The 18,796-nt window shown below is 46.8% G+C and overlaps 6 protein-coding genes across 6 annotated transcripts; 4 read left to right on the forward strand and 2 right to left on the reverse strand.

Annotated features, from left to right (window-relative positions):
- Positions 1-282: 282 nt before the first annotated feature.
- H6S33_000373 (uncharacterized protein) lies at positions 283-2,227 on the forward strand (the record flags this gene model as incomplete). Its single annotated transcript, XM_044831743.1, has 4 exons — positions 283-1,227; positions 1,300-1,398; positions 1,445-1,792; positions 2,066-2,227. The coding sequence occupies 4 exons, from the start codon at positions 283-285 to the stop codon at positions 2,225-2,227; spliced, it is 1,554 nt and encodes a 517-aa protein (XP_044699932.1).
- A 3,287-nt stretch (positions 2,228-5,514) lies between these two features.
- On the forward strand, positions 5,515-6,708 carry H6S33_000374 (uncharacterized protein; the record flags this gene model as incomplete). Its single annotated transcript, XM_044831744.1, has 1 exon — positions 5,515-6,708. The coding sequence occupies one exon, from the start codon at positions 5,515-5,517 to the stop codon at positions 6,706-6,708; it is 1,194 nt and encodes a 397-aa protein (XP_044699933.1).
- Positions 6,709-7,801: 1,093 nt separating this feature from the next.
- Positions 7,802-8,317, forward strand: H6S33_000375 (uncharacterized protein; the record flags this gene model as incomplete). The annotated part of the gene is made up of 1 exon (XM_044831745.1): positions 7,802-8,317. One exon carries the CDS (start codon positions 7,802-7,804, stop codon positions 8,315-8,317), a length of 516 nt encoding a protein of 171 aa, XP_044699934.1.
- A 399-nt stretch (positions 8,318-8,716) lies between these two features.
- Positions 8,717-11,284, reverse strand: H6S33_000376 (uncharacterized protein; the record flags this gene model as incomplete). Its single annotated transcript, XM_044831746.1, has 10 exons — positions 8,717-9,519; positions 9,748-9,774; positions 9,840-9,900; positions 9,964-10,033; positions 10,084-10,226; positions 10,289-10,466; positions 10,561-10,761; positions 10,826-10,835; positions 10,898-10,980; positions 11,031-11,284. The coding sequence occupies 10 exons, from the start codon at positions 11,282-11,284 to the stop codon at positions 8,717-8,719; spliced, it is 1,830 nt and encodes a 609-aa protein (XP_044699935.1).
- An 81-nt stretch (positions 11,285-11,365) lies between these two features.
- H6S33_000377 (uncharacterized protein) lies at positions 11,366-12,097 on the reverse strand (the record flags this gene model as incomplete). The annotated part of the gene is made up of 1 exon (XM_044831747.1): positions 11,366-12,097. One exon carries the CDS (start codon positions 12,095-12,097, stop codon positions 11,366-11,368), a length of 732 nt encoding a protein of 243 aa, XP_044699936.1.
- Positions 12,098-13,054: 957 nt separating this feature from the next.
- H6S33_000378 (uncharacterized protein) lies at positions 13,055-15,403 on the forward strand (the record flags this gene model as incomplete). Its single annotated transcript, XM_044831748.1, has 4 exons — positions 13,055-13,669; positions 13,808-14,699; positions 14,766-14,882; positions 14,943-15,403. The coding sequence occupies 4 exons, from the start codon at positions 13,055-13,057 to the stop codon at positions 15,401-15,403; spliced, it is 2,085 nt and encodes a 694-aa protein (XP_044699937.1).
- Between the last annotated feature and the right edge of the window lie 3,393 nt (positions 15,404-18,796).

Below are 18,796 nucleotides of genomic sequence, written 5' to 3' on the forward strand. Positions count from 1 at the left end.
GGCATAGGCGAAATGATATTTTTCCCTTTGGATTTTGGAATTTGAAGTGCAAGATGGATGTCCGTTATGAGATTGAAGATTTGTAACGACCGAATGATCATCTGTGAAGCGAAATTTGCGGCTGTGGCGTTTGCTGCGGCTCTAGATGAGTCCTAGCTACAGGGGCCTTAACTCTATGCGCGCGCTGTGTGTAAACAATTCCCCACAACTCTTGTCTGTATCACCAGGTCACTGTTTCCACAGTCCCGTGATACTGTTCTTCCTGCTTCAAGACGGTTGAAAATGCCTCCGCTCAGAAAAACCCCCTGGCACCCCATCCCCCTCACCACACTGATCCGTGGGGCCCCACCACTCCTCCTGCAGTCTACTTTTACCTCCTCTACCTACACCATCCTCCTTACAGATCTTGTGCATATCTGGAGCACAACCGCCACAAAACCGGCCATCCTTGCTCTTGCAGACACATTCCAGTCCTCCATAGACCCCACCGAAACCTCGCAACTCACGATCCTCCTTACCAAGCTAGAATCCGCCCTATCAACAGCCTCCGCCCACACAGACGTCACGCTTACCTCCACCTACACCGGCGACCTCCAGATCCACACGTCTACAGAGCTTCCCCCGCCACTCAAAGAGCTAAAATGGGTGTTTACCCTCACCAGACTTCCAGACGCAGAGTTTACAAACCTGTTCCTCCTGCCGGTGTTAAGCGTCGTGTCGACGCTTGCGGACCAGGTCGAAAGTCTCGTGAGAGTGGTAAAAGATAAAGATAAGATAATAGAGCGCCTTACGGACCAGGTCGCCGAGCAGGGTTTGGATGTTAAGAACTTGTTGGGTGGAGGCAGGGCGAGGAGACGTGGCCTGGAGAGGTTCGAGGTAGAGGCCTGGAGAGAGGACTATATCCAGGAAGGAGAGAAACGGGTAGGAGAGGTAGTCAAGGAGGTATTCGGAGAGGGCGTACGATGCGGCGAGGCGCCGGGAGTGCGGGGCCTGGGAATGGTAGAAGGATGGTGGACGACCATTGAAGGGGATGAAAACAAGCCCAAGATTGAAAAACGGGAGCCAAGCGAGAGACCGAGAAGGGTAGACGACGGAATAAGATCATTGACGCGGGATATATCCCCAAGGAGAATAGCTTCCCCGAAGAGAGAAAGCACCAGTGGAGACTTATCGCCGCCGAAAAGAATGAAGTTTGACGACTCTGATGATGAGGATAATGATTTTGAGGTACATATCTCTCTATTCACCGAGAAATAATTCCATGCAATAGCTTTAAGGATGATATTAACATTTTTTTAGGTCCAAAAAACACCTCCGCCAAAGCCTTATCACGCCTTCACATTGAAGAAGCCCTCCCCTCCACCCAAACCTGTGACACCTGAACCTGATGATACTGCCGTAAGTTGTCTCCTTAATATTATTGTCTCTTTACTAAATCTTTTAGTCCGATTCCGACACCCTCGACCTACCTCCACCACGAAAATTCGTTAAAAAGCCTAGTCTCAGTCCTCCCCCCATATCCCGAAGAAGCGTCGATGAGCCAATGCGTTATACTCCCGTCGCAGCGGCTACGGCTGCAGATGAGGAAACGGAAGACTCGGACACGGTCGTAGTCCCAAGTGTCTCAAAGCCGAAACAGAAGATGGTAATCGGCGGGAAAAAGAAGCCGGTCGTAGTTCCGGATGACACGGAGGACGAGGAGGTAGAGCAACCCAAAGAGGTCAAGAAGGTAGTTGGAAGAATTGGGAGAATTGGTAAACCTAAAACCGAGAGCGATAGAGGGGGCCCATCGGTGAGTTATATTCCCTTCCTGGTTGAGTGTTTATCAAGGCCTCGTAAAATCAATAAAGTTGGGCGAACACCAAAACTTCCAAGCTTCATCGCAAACCAAACGAAAAGCAAAGATCTTAGATCTTGTCAGACCTCCTGGTTAAGCTTTGGCTTTGAGTTTTGGGCAGGGAAGGGAGTTTTGATGTTCACCCGGTTACACTGGTTTCACAACATCTCAATGAACACCCAAGTAGTTCTATTGTCATTTATGTCCTGATTTTGTTGTATATCACAGACGGTTGCGAAACCACCGACACCACCGCCACCCCCTCCGGCGCCGAGAGAACCAACGCCGGAGGAGAATGAGGACGAAAAGGCAGATAGAAAGCGAAGAGAGCTGGAGAAAGAGTTGGAAGCTAAAAAGAAGGCGCCTGCAAAGAAGAAGCGAAAGTTTTAGAGATGCATAGCTTGTATTCTTTGGTTGCTTGGTATCATCACAGGCTACATCTCATAAGGTAAATGATCGGAGTGCAGAAAACATGGACATTTCTATACTACATGTATCTAGATACTCTCGATACTTTGGCCTATATATATGCATACCTTTCGTCATCTCTATGTTTTTCACTTCCTTATAGCTTTGGTGACAGAAGGCTTCATATTCGGCGCACTTTCTTCGCCATTGTTGTGACTTATGTACATACACGCCCACACCATGAAAGCCTAAGGAAACATTTACCCAAAGCCACCAAGGCTTCGAATGGTTCGTTCTATTTTCATAACTATAGTCCATCCCCAACCCCAGAAGCTTCTCGGCTTTTACAAACCGCTCGTCCGGCCACCTCTTTACTTTGTCTTTCAGTCATATTCCCAAGAGTGTCAGCCGAGTACAGGCAGATACTATGTAGATATTAAAGAAATAAACAAGCGCAAATATAGTGTGCCAGTTCCGTGATGAAGACCAATCATCCCGAACCAATCTTTCATCATGATATATCACTCGACCTTCACTACCTACGCCGAATCAGATTGACTGTAAAATTAATTACCCAACTAGGATGTTATCCCAGATGGCTCAATATGTGTAGTATCGTGCCTATCCATTAGTATATACGGGTAGCTCGCTGTTCTCCGTACACTCACAAATTCCCCGCCCTTTGGTGGTAGGCCCAAGCAGGAATCGATACTCCCGGAAGAGATATATAAACACAGGTCACAACGCTTCGCATGAAAGAAACCGGTAAGGGTTATATCAAAGACTTTGTGTTGGCTTTGTGTTGACACGACATGTGCATGTGGTTTGGCACGCACGTGGAGAACCCTGGGGTGGTGACACCCGTGTGTTCGGGTCAACACATATTATAGGAAGCTCCTCGTAGGGAATGTGTATGAGACTTAGCTACAAGTACGCATAATAGCTACTGTATCGACACAGAGGCAAACGCCCTAGTGCCTTACTCTCCTGGCACAGCCCCACAAACGCGAACAGCTAAACGAGTGATTTCCCATGACCCGTTATACACTAGTATCTATTTAGTCAATATATATATAGATGCTCTATATATTAAGAATAAGTGTACTCGCGATCGCCGAAGGGTAAAAAGTAAGTTAACCGCTAGTAGTAGTACTGTAGTTGAACTCGAGCATTATCCGGAAGCGCCGGGGGTGCGAAGTTTGGTACTATTATATCCGGGTGCAGCACTTATTCATTTTTCGGCGTCGGAAAGATCGACCTCCGTGCCAGGGCACATCCGATACCTCAGTTATAATCCCCCCCCCCCCTCCCCACCCACCGTACCAGTCATACCTTCACAATCATAATATGTACCATTTCCACTCTCACAAGTAACGCTGGGTTTAAATTTATAGATTTGTATCCACCCCTTTAATAAGACTTATTACCTCACCTGGACGCTAGCTTTTGACGGCGAATTCGAAGAAGGCTATGTAAACCAATAGCTGCCTCATGCCCAGCTTAATCGTGGTCATTTGATGCCAAATAAGACAGGTAATACGCAGTCTATATACTAGTAGGCTTAGCTATTGTATATAGGATAATTAATATTGCCAGTAATTGAAAATCTACGTATCTAGTGCTGAGGTGCAAGTGTTGAGTCCGGCCTATAAAAGCCTTTTCACTGGCACTCTCTTGCTCAAATTAAGTCTTGTCTCGTGATGTGTATTGGGGAAGGGAAGGTAGCACCTTGACGAGTTGTCAAAATGGCTTACTAATAAATAATGACGCTTGCGGGGTAATGATTGGGAAGGCTGCATTTTGGTGAGGGGACCGTTGCCATGGAAAGTGAAAAGTAGCCGCTGCATCCCGTTCCCCTGGCGTCTTTACGGGCCGATGTCAATTATCATCTACCCGCGATGCTCATGGGTAAACAGGTAACGATGACGGTATACTCTAGAGGATCTATGTCCGCCCTACGAAGTCTCACATGTGTTCATCTAAGATGTCCTTCGCCAAAGTAAGCAGCTGACGTCGTCATCACCCTTGTAACAGATCAACAGCGCGACCCTGGACTGGGGTTCGTGATCAACGATGCGCTGCACGGGCAAGCTTGCCTGGAACCTGGGCCTCATAATCTAAGGGTCCGTTTGGATTCGCTTCAAACCATGAATCATGATCTATTAATTCTGGTAGATGGGAGATGTAAAGCAATTAAAATGTAGCTGGGAGATGCAGCCGGATGGGGCACATAAAATAATTTTCATTCGAGAATTAAGAGAGCAAAATTAAAAAGGATGGTGAGTGATCAATTCACCATCCCCCAAAGTCCAAAGTGGGAAACGAACCTACGCACTGGCGAGGTTGTTTCACTCAGTTACTTGAATAACAGGCCAGTTACTTGAGCCAGCCGATGTAGGGTTAGGTGTACATATAAACTAGTGCCAAGGTACAAGAGCTCCGTTTTACCTGTCTGGAGTCTTTCACCAGCAGCCGATATCACAATTCTGAATTTCATAAAGTTATTGTCTAATCTGCGCAAAAAATGCCCTGCTTTTCCAGCTTACGGCTTGCCGGCGCGGATTATAGTGATAATGACGTTGCGGTAAAAAAACGATTCGGTCTTCTTGACGTAACCCCAACGTACCTGCGCGAGTGCAGGGAGGGGATAAGGGAAAATCAGCCCATGGCCTCGTGGTTAATTAAGGGCCTCTCGGTCCCTTGACAACTTTTTTTTATTTATCTTCTCTGACCATACCCCAAACTTCCACCTTGACCCGATTAAGTGAAAAAAGATCAAACCATCAATCGTTTTTCTTAGCTAAGGCGCCTTTGACTTAGCTATCTCTGACAGCCTACCTACACCCGCCATCGCTGGTTCGATTGACTCGGAAGATAAAAGTCGTTCGACAACTGCGTTGAGGGTTTCGTGTTCGACCAATTAGAAGAAACTCATCGGTAAAAACACCTCTCTCTTTCCTTCTTCTAAGCCTTCCTGCGTGCGGCGATATTTTAATTAGATATCAAGCTTAGTGGCTTGTTTGCGTTATTCGGTGTAAAAAACATCTCACTGACAACAAATTTCACATGTGAATCAGATCTTTGTTATTACGAGGATTTATAATATTGGACTTTATCAGTTTGCGAGACTTATAAAACCTGGTTAGTTACTCTCACAGATTCTACAGATCTAAGTAAAACCCTCAAACACAAATATGTATCGACAAGCACGAGTACTTACAATGAAGTTTTTAAAGCATTTGAAACACCTTTTCTCCTCCATCTTCTCAATGTCTCCAAACGCGGGAAAGAAAGCCCTTCACTTCGGTGCAGGCAATATTGGCCGTGGCTTCATTGGCGATCTTCTCGCAAACGCAGGCTACGAAGTCACTTTTGCCGATGTCGCCGAACCTCTCATCACCGCCCTAAATAAGGACCATTCCTACAAAATCCACATACTCGACCAGGAGCACAAAGGAAAGACAGATACAGTCGACCATGTTTCTGGAATCCTCACAACGAACGAAGCAGACGTCAAAAAGATTATCACCGAAGCTTCGATCATTACCACCGCCGTCGGTCCCAACGTACTACCAAAGGTCGCAATCAACATTGCAACAGGTTTGAAAGCACGCCGTGCTGCTGGCGTAACTTCCGAGCTCAACATAATCGCCTGCGAAAATCGAACTGGCGCATCTTCCCTACTCCACGACGAAGTCCTGAAACACCTTACTTCAGAAGAAGACAAGAAATACGTTGCGGAGAAGATAGGATTTCCAAACTGCGCCGTAGACCGCATCGTCCCACCATTTAGCGAACAAAGCGAGGGTATCCTCGCAGTCGGTGTCGAGAATTTCCACGAATGGATTGTCGACGAGACCGCCCTCAAGGGTCCCAAGCTCAATATCCCAGGGATGCAGTTGACTGATAACCTTATCGCCTTTGTCCAACGCAAGCTATTCACTCTCAACACCGGCCATGCGATATGTGCATACCTAGGCTTCTTGAAGGGCTACTCGACCGTTGATGAAGCGCTAGGTGATAAGAGGATCGAGGAGATTGTGAGGGGAGCTATGCTCGAATCTGGGGCTGCGCTTTGCAAAAAGCATGGCTTTGACCCGAAAGAGCATGAAAAGTATATCGACAAGATCCAAAGCCGATTCCATAACCCATACATCCACGACGATGTCGTTCGTGTTGGGCGTGAGCCTATGCGGAAACTTGCTCCCGATGACCGTCTGATTGGACCTGTAAAGATGGCGGAGGAGTACGGATTGAAGTACGACAACCTAATCAAGGGGATTGCCGCAGCTTTGCGGTACGAGAACTCGGATGACTCGCAGAGCGAGGATTTGAAAGCTCTCATCAAGGAGAAGGGGTTGGCGAAAGCTATTGCGGAAGTCACCGGGTTTGAAGAGGATTCGCATGAGAATAGGGAGATTTTGAGCGGCTATGAAGCGTTGGGGACAAAAGGCCACTTGTAGTTGATGTTGGCATATTGTTTTATCCCCATATATGTATGCTGAGGGTGTCGGTGGAAGATTGAGACAGACTACTTTGCGATTTTAGAAAGGGTTGCTGGGATATGGGGGGACAGGAGTTGATGTCTTTCTTTTATTAAACTTTTCTTTGATGTGATAAATGTAGGTCTGTTTTAAATTTGCTTTTCGAGATATTATCTTTATTCGCCTGGGTTTAACTAGACACTGCCTTCTGCATTTCCCTTTCATGACGATATCAAAATAAAATAAAAAAAACCAGTTATTTAGCCGTATATAATTGGCCAGTTCGGCGTGCAAATTTCCAGTTATAGGCCAATACTCTCTACAGTCTCTCAAAACATCCATTTAAAGTACCCCGATAGACAGCCGTAGCCACTGGTAAATACCAACCGCTAATCTCTCTTCCAAGAGACTCGGTCGAGTGATCACATGTGATCTGATAGCACCTCGGTTTCAGTACTGGGGAGGTGTATATATACATTGCTTTCCCAATCATTGCAACAACAGGTTGTAGCGCGTGGACTATATCCTAAATTGGCGGTCGTCGGAATTAAGTTTGTATGGCGCCATAAAACCGACCAAGATCTAAACACCAAATTTGATTTACATAAGGACCATGGTATCTAGATCGAGATAAGTACATGTACATATGTAAGATAGAGATCATGTCATGCCATGTACAAATTCAGTCACGGGGAAGTACAATAGCACCCGTTTATGAGTACCTGGTAAATTACTTGCATTGACGATCCATGAGAAAATGGTCCAACCCAACTGGAACATGCAAATTTCTTAATTCGTTTCGGGATTCTGTAGCTAGATATAAGTGATTTTATTAATTTCACATGTGATTCGATTGTTGCAGTAGATGTCAAACGAGTAGATCCTGAGACTGTAGGGTGGCCGGTCGACATCACCGCTAGCTAATCAACGACAACCAACATGATAATCGAACTATTACCATAAAAAGAAGCATGACGTCACTTATTAACCGTACTATTTAAGCAGCTAGCAGTCCATTCACAAAGTGCGATCCAATCCTTCAAGGATAGATGCCTAGCGTACTTCCTACAACATGCCTTTCCCAAAACCACATACGATCAATCTATCCCCCACATCTCTCATCCCCAACTCTGCCTTTCCGCTCCTTCTCTACCGTTCCGCCTTTCCGCCCGAAACCACTGCAGAAACAATCGAAGCCCACTTTAGGTCAAATAATTGGATTCCACAATGGCGCTACTCCATGTTTCACCAATCCCATTATCACTCGACCACGCATGAGGCTCTCGGTGTGTTTTCTGGAAGTGCGAGGCTACGATTCGGCGTTTCCGATAAGGAGAGTGCTAGTGAGGGTGTGGAGGAGGACGTAAAAGCGGGCGATGTGATTATAATTCCGGCCGGAGTGGCGCATAGATGTATCAGTGAAAAAGACGGTTTCATGATGGTAGGAGCTTACCCGGATGGAGCAAAGAAGTGGGATATGAACTATGGCGGTGAACACCCTGGAGGGGATTTGGTGGAGAAAAAGGTACCCGAAGATGATCCGGTGCGGGGGAAGGATACTGATGGATTGCTGGGGCTTTGGAAGTGAGTGTTTATCCATCGTCTAGTATACGATACTACATGTAGTAGTGCTATGAATGCGTTTTTTATGGGATGCATTTATTCTTAGCTATGGGCCATTAATGTGTTTCTGCATTACATATACATGAATGTACTTACAGATACATACTACCTACCGTCAAATAATTCGTATTCCTTGGAATACTTACCCAAACAAGTAATTACAACTGGACAAAATTGTGCACATGTAGATGTACGTAGTTACTAGTAAATCTTGGGTATTTTTTCATAATTGACATACTTAAATCTTAATTATAATTGTAATACCGGAAAAAAACCGGAAAGTCCGAACCCCCAAACAGTCAAGTACATGCTTAAATAAATAGAGTACATGTAAATAACCAAGCATATACTATATATATGTTTATTACAGTCGGCGCGTACGCGTAGGCATGACATGCATGTACGGAGTCTCATCGCAATCTTGTACCATTTCGATCTGCATCTTATACATAGTTTTGAACAGTCTCGAATTTTGGCGCCCCGCCGGCGCGCGCGCTGGCCACCACCGCATGTTTGGGACGATAATTTGATTCATAGCACTATCAGGCCCATCGAGCGCTCTCGTGATTGGATTTGCGAACTTTTTGAGCTCCATATGCGCTGCCCTCGCCATACGGTTCCAACCTTTTGCACAGATATCGCAAGCAACCGCTTCTTTCCTGGGACCCTGTGGGAGCGAATTCCCGTAACTGTCGGCAGTAACCCCGAAGCTTTTTTGTGGGAGTAGATACTCCCAGCCAATTACCACACCCTCGCGTTTGGGCCTAGCCTCCCAATTGACAGTACCATGTTGTTCTATCCTATAGTCGTGACATGAAGGACAAGCACCATTCCCTTGTATTGGGCTAAGATAAAATCGATATAATCCCATCTTTGCTACCAACCAGCTCGCAATCCCTTTCCCTATGATGAGCTCTTTCTTTGCCCTTGTCACTGCTACATAGAGTAGTGACATTTTATCCCTCGAAAACCAGTATCTCTGATTCTTGTTGAGGTTCTCCGCCGAAAGATTAAAACGGTACCGAAGGACGCTATCCGGAACGAAAACACGGTTCCATGTAAGACCTTTTGCTTTATGAACAGTGATAAATATAACATCTGCCTCTGTTTCCTTGTAGGAGTCGTCAAGGACCATCTTCTCACAAAGCTCAAGAACTTTGAGGAAATCTGCCGATCGAAATCTACGTTGAAGCTTAGGTTCTTTGACGAGGGCGGGGCCACTATGAGGTCAATTGACAGCTTTCCACGTTTCGTATTCTGCGAGAACGCCATGTATAATGGGTTTTCCAGTATAGAGAGTATATGCATCTCTGAGAAGAGCGAGGAGACTACTCCCGTTAAAGCCACAGTTCGTGCCGAGACTAATCCGATGCCCAGAATGCGAATGGAGCATACAGTATTCAATGACATAGTCAATCAGATCTTTATAATTTGTAAAGGTTAGCAAAGAAGCCGGGGGCTGCAAATAAAGAGGATTATGAACCTACCAGCATCCCGCCTGAATATTACAGTGTATTTCCCACTTCCTCCATTTTCCGTAGGACCAGGCTTGAGTATAATTGATTTTTGAGCCAAAATTTTCCCGCTTATCTGTGAGTAGCTCACACCCACACTATCATGCTTTCTAACACCGTTGATAGCAGTGTCCTCCCCTAGGTATCCTAAGAGTAATTGGCAACTCCTGAAATCGCATCCCCAAAACGAAAGGAGTGCATGAGATAGTAAGAATACGTCGGCTTATAGGCTTCGGTATCTGAAGCTTCATCTTTCTTCCTTTCGGGGCCGTGAATCCTTTGATAGGGGTCACCTAATATGATTAAGCCTGCCCGCAAGCGCTGCCGAAGAAAAATCTCTACCACGCTACCACTCAAGTACTGATACCCACAATATCAGTTCATTTGATTCCATACTAATGAAAAAAACTTAGGGAAAGTACCTGTGCCCTATCCCATATGATGATATCGTATTCTCCGAAAGCCAACGTATCGACATCTCCCTGCCCTATAGTTGATCCATCTGGCAGTCCTCCTTTGAGTTGTAGAATCTTAGTATATGCGTCATGGGGGAGATACTTTGTATTAAGCATCGCATTCCAGAGTGCCTCGCCCATTCTACTATAATATCTCTATTTAGTCCCATATTGTCTATTTCCACAAACGACTAGTCGATCCAATCTCAACATCCTTGGATTCCCAATGCTTCACCAACACTCTCTGAACCATCAACGCAACTTCTTTAACGCTAGGAATTTTTTTCATTTCTGTTTGTTCCCGCCCATGACTAGTGCCTAGTTGCAAATGCATTTGTGGGTTTACAAGTGCTGATCCGATTTTTCCTTCGTCCATGCCCAATACACTAATCATCTCCTCGAGTTCATAATCATGGCGCCGTTCTTTGAGAGGCTTTCCGCTATCGGGAAGGGAGTCCTCAATCTTAGACACTCGCTACTATAGCATCATATGCGACGGAATACATGGGTTTACCTATGAGTTTTACAGAGTAAGTGGCCGCACTTCAATAGCATCCCTCAGGAAACGGAACTCACATGTAATGTTGCCGGGGAACCTCTTTTCCGCATTTAGGGCGGCGATGCTACTGGAAGTAACATACAGGAAACGTTTACGAGGCCTTCAAAATATCAATTTGAAAACTGGGCAATATGTGTGTAGAGGCCGTACCTTTTCTTTGCATACTCCGCCAAACATATGGTCTTTCCTGTCCCACCGTACGCTATAACTTGCATAAGTTCACCCACGCGAATATCTGTGTCTACAACCTTCTGCTGTTCTTGTGTCAAGAAGTATGCTGGATTTTGCTGCTGCTGTTGAGCGACAGCTGGATATGTTTGAGACGATCTTAAGGCCGGCCAAGACGATGCCCCGTCAGACGCCGAACCCATTTCCAGAAATGTGGAGGAAGGAGTAGTATTCATTGATTCTCTCCCCGACAGAAGACCTATCGGCAGCTCTGTTTGGGGTATACTATCACTCTCGATTTTAAATAGGGACGGATGTCAAGGTCTTTCTGGGCGAAAGTATCCCTGGATCCATGTAGTCAACCTCCAGCTGAGAATTCGCTGCGCGTGGAAGCTGATATTCTTGTCTAGTAGGGGTGAAGTCTCGAGGTGGCGAATTCTGTAATCAAAATTATACATGGCGAGAAATAAAAGTAGAAAATGGAAATATTCCACTAATGCGGCTTCCTGGGAACATCTAATAGAGTCCATGGAGTAGGTGCTTTTTTCACTGGCTAGCAATGCATCCGATAGTATCACGAGGATATCGTGAGGTGTGAGAGAGGTGAATAAGAGATATGCTGTGAAGACTCGATATGTTGCTGCTGTCTCGAGTGGCATGGTAAATGTTGATGAGGATTTTGGCATGAGCGCAACAGGGCAGAGCTTTTGGACAAATTCTATATGTGGGTATTTTCTGTGCAGGATCTCGATAATACTAGGAAGCGGGCATTCTAGAGATTTCAGTCTTTGGAATCCGGTCTCTAGGTTGGAAACATGTTCAAGTGCAGTGAACAAGCTATTGATGGTAATTTGAGGTAGTGAGATTGCGCCAGGCCTAGTGTCGATACTACTACTGCTGCTGCTGCTAGCTGAGATATCTTTATGCTTTGGAAGCAAGCCAAGGTGCCCCGCCATTTCCCGACTAATATCTTCAAGCTCCAGTTCTATCGAAAACCCGACTAGTCCTTGCTCACTAAGAGGGGCTGTGGCCTGGTCCCCATTGCGCATCAATATATCTTGCTTTTGTGCTATGTATTTATCTGCTTCTCTGCAAACACGCGTGTATATATGCTGGTACTTGAAGTAATGTTTCCTCCATGGAACAAATGACGAGTGTGTGATATGGCCGTATAACAAGTGGAACAAGTGCTTGTTCACGAGGAGTAGCTATAGAGAATATGCTGAAGGGAGAGGGATGTAAGAGCAGATTTGGATAAGAAGTTCAGGAGGAAGTGATAGGAGCCCCATTTTGCTAAGTCTGAAAGAGCTGGAGGAAGATATGTTCGAATGCTAGCGCCTGTAACTATTAACTCCGACTTATGAAATCGTAAAAAGGAGGGGTAAGTACATATACTATCTCCGCGTATTCGAGGTCGACTCATCTACTACTAGTAGAAGCTACAGCACCATGTAGGCATTGCACTGCCACAAAGAAACCCCACTGCAACGCACGAACAAGCCACTTGGTGTCCCAATTAATGCGCCTTCCCCTCGACAGGATCTTAGTGAATATCATCTCTTTCTTTCCTGCTCTCTGTCCTGGCCTTACTCACCACACTACCTTATTTCACCATCTACATTCTGCCTGGTCGACTCTGCTTCCCTGGTCGCTCACATACCATAGATATTTTTTTTTTGTTTCGCTTACTATCCGATCCGTTGGGGTGCGTTGATCCCAAACGGTTCACAAAACCTATCCTCTCGCAGCGTTGAAAGAGACCCTTTCCATCTCTGTTTCTCGGGCTCTTTTATCTTTATCTCCTCCTCTTTTCCCCTCAATTCTATTTTGTGATAGCTCAAACGTTTGGCAGGGCTTCGCTGACAATAAACATTCCTTCCGTGTATCAACAGAAGTAAATGCAATATTAGTGGCTTCTTTGCCTAGGGCTAGAGGAAGACTGAGCTGCTGCTGTAGTTTTCTGGAATAATAGTGGGATATCTTTAGAGGAAGACACAATAGAAGCGATGACAGACGCGGATTCCTTCTACGATAAATTACTGGCGTCGATAGGCTTGCCTTCGGACGAGCCTCATACATCACTGCCGCAAGACTGCGGTCGGAAATCACAACAGCGAGAACAGAAAACCACGTCGGAGATTCAACAGCACCACCGACCCGAGCCACATCAAAAGCCGGAAATAAAGAAACACGAGCCAGTACCGAAACAACAACTAGAACCAAGACGCAATACAAGTAGTAGTAGCAGTAGTAGCGGTGGTTCAACGGCTACACTCTCGCCAAAACTCAAACCCCAACCAAAACCTTCAACTAGTGCTGCTGAGCTGCGCGAGAAACTTTCGAGACAAATTGAAAGACCTCCTCCTCCTCCTCCCCCTCCTCCTCCACGTCTGCCTCGTATTTCTCATCCACAGTCTCCAATCTCCGTACCGGTACAATCACCAATTGGAGGAGAAGCCTTGCCTGTTTCCCCTGCACCGATATCCCCCCGAATCAAAGAGGGTGAGGTCAAGTCTTCTAAGACCCCTGCCGCATTAGAAGCCGAGTTAAGGCGTAAACTCTTGGAGAGTGGGGTTCGGAAACGGAAATCCTCACCGCTGGTTGAGGGACAAGCTGCCATTGTTGATGGAAAAGGGAAGCGGCAAAGGGTCACCCCTCCTACAACCGTTGGCCCAATTGCAAATCGTCAGCCCCCTGCACCAATTGAATTACCACCGCCACCTCCGCCCCATACAACTACTACCTCGACAGCTGCAAAGAATGGAGATGTAGCCCCAGAACCGCTTTCGGGTACCGAGTTTATCAAGTCCCGTCAAGCCGAGTTACGGCGGAAGCTACTCGAAAGGAGTAATAATCTCAAACAGAATTCATCTGCAGTCAATATTCATAAAAACCCTCCGACACAGGATCCTGGCCCTACACGTGTAGTCAACCGCTCGTATTCACCAATCGAGATATCATCAGATGAAGACGGTGGTGGGACCCAAACGCATCCTCCTCCTTCTGTTTCTTCGAAATCAAAGGTTCTCCCCCCGTTTCTACCTAAAAGACCGCCGCCACGAGAAGGGTTCAAACTTCGTATAACAGTTCCGCTCCCGACGAACCCAAATGAAAGTATTGTATTGAGGACCGAGAAGCTACCGTTAAGTACTCCAATATCTACCATATTAGGTTTGTTCGGTGCGGCAAGGGACGGCGATCATCTTTACTTCCCGGGGACGAACCCGAAGCCAACAGCTGAAAAGGAAAATGGTGAAAAACTCCTAGGGGAGGATGGGCAGAGATTTTACCGTGATGGCGATGAGACAGGAAGGGCTGGTATAATAAAGGAGGCAGTTGTCAAAAAGGAGGATGGTTGGAATACACGGTCTGCTGGGTCTAGTCTGAAAGGAGCGACCTCCAGTCTGAGAGGCGATGCAATTGATTACGTGCCTGGGGGCTCTTATAAAGCAGCGATGGTAGCAGAACCCCAATGGACGGGTATCAGTGCTACCCTGGAAGATGTCTGGACGCGAGGAAGAAAAGCGGTTGAATGTACTCTCGTAAGAGCTAACAACCCTGTCGATGAGGATGATCATGGCCTTTCGCAACTCCGGCTCGAGGATCGGGGGAATGTCTGGAATTCTCGGCACCAGCACCGTAATTCCCGCAGTGATTTCTCTATAGGAATGGAGCAGCCATGGGATGAGCAAAACGGCGAGGAAGGTGAGGTGGAAGGTGAAGAAGAAGGTGAAGGCGAAGGTGAAGGGTGGGGATATGGCAATGAGGGCTATCCGGAGTCTTCAGAAGGCGCACCCAATATGAGCTGGGGACCTGGGTATCCCATGGCGCCAGGTCATCCACAGACACCCTGGGCTGAACAGTTTCCCATGATTCCAAATACCAATATACGAGATCCTAATGCACAGCCATGGTACCCAGGACAAACGCAATATCAACATTCGGCTCAGCCGTCACCCGTATTCTCGCAGCACGATGAAGGCCAGGGCTCCGCATTCATGGGTGGGAGTTTACCGGTCCCACAGGCAATGCATTGGGTTCCTGGGCACATGGATTATGCGAATGCAGGGTGGATGTATGGTTTTGGGCCAAACGACAGTCAGCAGAATGCAGGTATGAGCTCTGGTGTTGAGCCAGTTGAAGCAACCCCCAACGCAACCAATGAGGTGAACAAGGTTGTTGCGGACGGGAAGCCTCCGGGGCCTGTTCAAAACCAGCAGCCACAACAACCGAGAGTTCAAGTTGGACCTACGAAGCCAAAACGGCCAAGAGGAGGACGAATTGTTAAGAAGAAGGAACGACGTAAGGGCGCAGGTGGTGGCAGGGGTGGTGGAGGTGTGAGTGGGGTTAATTAATATCCATGGGTAACAGTTCCCTCCCTTCTTTTGTTTCCTACTTTTGATGTTTGTTTCGCGATAATAAGGCAGCGAGCGTTGATATCCTGATGTCGAACACAGTATTCCGTTACAGCACCGCCCTACTAGGACGTTTTTTTTTTACCATTTTCCAAAAGCTTGGTGAACAGATCCCTATTCACGGCTTATTTGGCTGCACATCACTGTTTCCTTTTGGTTTACGGCTCTGTTTTATATCCTCTCTCTTATCTTGTGTGCCCTACCTAGCGTACGCATGGCATATGCGTACTTACTTGGCGGTGTGTCCATCCTTCCCATTCTTTCACTCTTCTTGCATCATAGTATCTCTCATGATCACGTTTATGTAACAGGGTAGAGGAGTATACCTCGTACATGGTCTGCATACCCCATTTTCTGTTATTATATCATTTTCTTTACCTGTTTGGGGCTGGGGGACCTTTTCTGTAGTTTCAAATTTTTCTTTTTATGTCTCCTGATTGATATCAACGAAATATTATTTTCGGCATATCAATCCTCTTACAACCCTACTCCTTTATACCTTGCCAACCAGTTAGTACGGGAGGATAAGGAAAGAACGAAAAAGTTTTGCTATAGCCACGGATGAGATCATTGTTACTATTTCTTTAGGGGCAACCTCTTCTTTGAGCTTGATTAATCGATATGATGGCTCATGATATTATCAATCTTCGTTTTAGTTCATTTAAATTATTTCCTACACTACACTACACTACACTACATTACATTTTTTTTTTTTTTTTTTTTTTTTTTGATTTGGTGCAAATCCTACTTGCGTGTAATTCTGGCATTTCTCTCTCGCGCGCTCTAACTACCCCTGCATTGCCTGCCCTGCCCTGCAGGGCCTTTTTCCAGTTCCAAGAGCTTTGTTTTTGGCAGATTTCACGCCACTGTACGGGATACTGCTTGCTGCTGCTCATCATCAGCTACAGCGCCCCGTCAATAAATACCCCCCCTCGAAAGCTACAATCCATAGTAGAGGGCTTCATACCCCCGATGTCGTTAAAATATACCTCTTATAGGCCTGTTTGCCTCACTCTGTCTCCTCATAGCTCTCCCATCCATACGTGATATTTTGCAAGACTGGGTGTTTCCTACCGCCTTAAAATCTAGGCGGGGTCGTTCGTTATCTGTGGTGGGGTGGGGTGAGCTGCACAGTCTGGCGCGGGGTAGAGGGTGAGGCGGGATGGCGAGGGTATCCCGGCCAGGTGGGTTGCCCCGATTCTCCCCTTTCCCTCCCATGCTTTGCTGCTGTTTGAGAGACTCGGGAGGGGCGGTTACTTCTTTTGTTGCGGGGCCGGTTTTCTCGATATGCATTGTAGTAGACCCTAGTGCCATGTGCGTGGCTGGCTGGGCGGGTGTGGGTGGGCATGAGTATACTTATACTACCCGTGACTACCGCTGTTAACAGAGGGGAAAGGTTATGTTTTCCAATTTTGGTAAAGTAGAGGCGTCACCTATACGCTATAGATGACCGGTGGAGGACTGTGGAGAGGGCCTGAGCCCATCTTGTTTTTCGTTTTTGCGTGGATCATGGGGTATCACCTCACGCAGCGTCCTAGCTTGGGATGTTGTTAATCAACCTACCTTGGGAACAACCGGGGGGGGGAGGGGTAGTGGCATCGACAGATACGATACGGCGCTATGCTAAAGCCGGGGGTGTTATTATAAAGCGTGATGGGGACGGTTCGTATAAGGGCCGGACGGGTCCAAGCTGTCTTGAGTGCGAGTGATATCTCATGATGTAAATTCACAATGGTACCGTCAGTCTTCGGAAGTGTTGGTGACATGGCTATCTCTTCATCACCACCACTACTCTTTGGATGGTCTAATATCGCTGGGATTAATATACTCTATGTAGAGTATACTTACGAGGTAAGATTCGAATTAAAGAGGTGATTTAAAGTAAAAAAAAAAGAAATAATAATGCGTCAATTGAGATCTGACGTTTATCTCCTATAGTGTGCTGACTACTTGCTAAATAACGTATACTGGGAATTAATTTCCGCCTCTGTAGGCGGTGATACAGTCAAGTACTACATGTAATATAATAGGCTATTGGGGGGATCAAAAGGTTTATATCGAGAATTTACAGCTGGGAGATCATGACCTCACCCGGGTCACTCAAGAAGGGGAGACTATCTTGGCTATGGAGGTAGATTATGTACCGATACCATGGCCAGACCTGCCTCTTTACAACTCGGAAGTAGGTTTGGTTTTCCTTCACTTGATGTCCATATAACCTTCAATGCTGGAAACAGGGTTAGGGGTTCCGCCATTATGGCCAATGAGGGCCCATAGCTATTAAAACATTCGTATATTGTAGTAGATAAATCCTATATAAACAACTCCTGTCGGTTATGGAGATACTTCTTTACCTTTATTCAAGAGAGGGAGTCGGGTCTTCGGGGCCGTGGATCAACTACGTATACATCTAAGCAGTTACCGTCGGGTACGCTGAAAAAGCACTGTGATCTTGAGCGGCCGCCCGCCGGGTGTTAGTGGTATCTTTTCTCTCTTTCACTAATTCTCATCATTCCCATCACTCCCACAAAGCTTCTCCTCTCTCTTCCTATTACTACCGAAAACGAGCCGGATGCCCGCAGACTCGACACCCAGGCCTACCCGGCCGGGCGCATTACAACCGCCCGACCGCAGCGGGCGGAGCCGGAGCCTTCCCCCGCAGGTACGGATAACCCCGCCTACCAGATCTACAAAGCCCCCGGGCCCAGGCGGCCGGTAAATCCCAATATTTTGCTACGATAGCGACAAAGCCTATCGAATGATGCAATCACACACCCAGAGCCTTGGCCCTCTGAGGTCCCGTTCTGATACGAGCCCCGGGTCCGGGGCGGGCTATGCTGTGATCTACTTATCTGGACCGACATACGGTCCCAACGCCGAACTGTCGTAATCTCGTACGCGCCGCCGAGCCATGAGCTGATTGATCGGTTTCGGCATACGTACGTATCACCACGCCCAAAATAGAGGCCCGTCGTTGTGGTAGAGACGTACTCTAGCTGGGGGTGAAACGTCATGTCCGAGGTGTAGATGTTTGTGGTGGTGATGATGGGGTGTTGTATATAGACGGCGCAGTTGCAGTGCAGTACTTCCTCGCTTCCATTGGCTGTTCTGTGGAGAGCCTATCACAGCACGGGGGTGCGTGCCAAGAACTGCAGGGCGGGTGAGTGAGTTTTCATGATTCAGTGTGTGTGGGTGTGTTGTGTGGCCCTTGCATGCTTTGGTATGGCTTGGTTGGCGATCACTGGAACAGAAAGGGGGGGATGGAATGGAAAGAGCAAGAGAAGAGAAAGAAGGAAAGAAAGAAGGAAGGGGAAGAAGGGGAAGTGCAGAAGG

This window comes from Morchella sextelata, assembly GCF_020137385.1.
Source record: "Morchella sextelata strain SCLS chromosome Unknown scls_1, whole genome shotgun sequence".
NCBI lineage: Eukaryota > Fungi > Ascomycota > Pezizomycetes > Pezizales > Morchellaceae > Morchella > Morchella sextelata.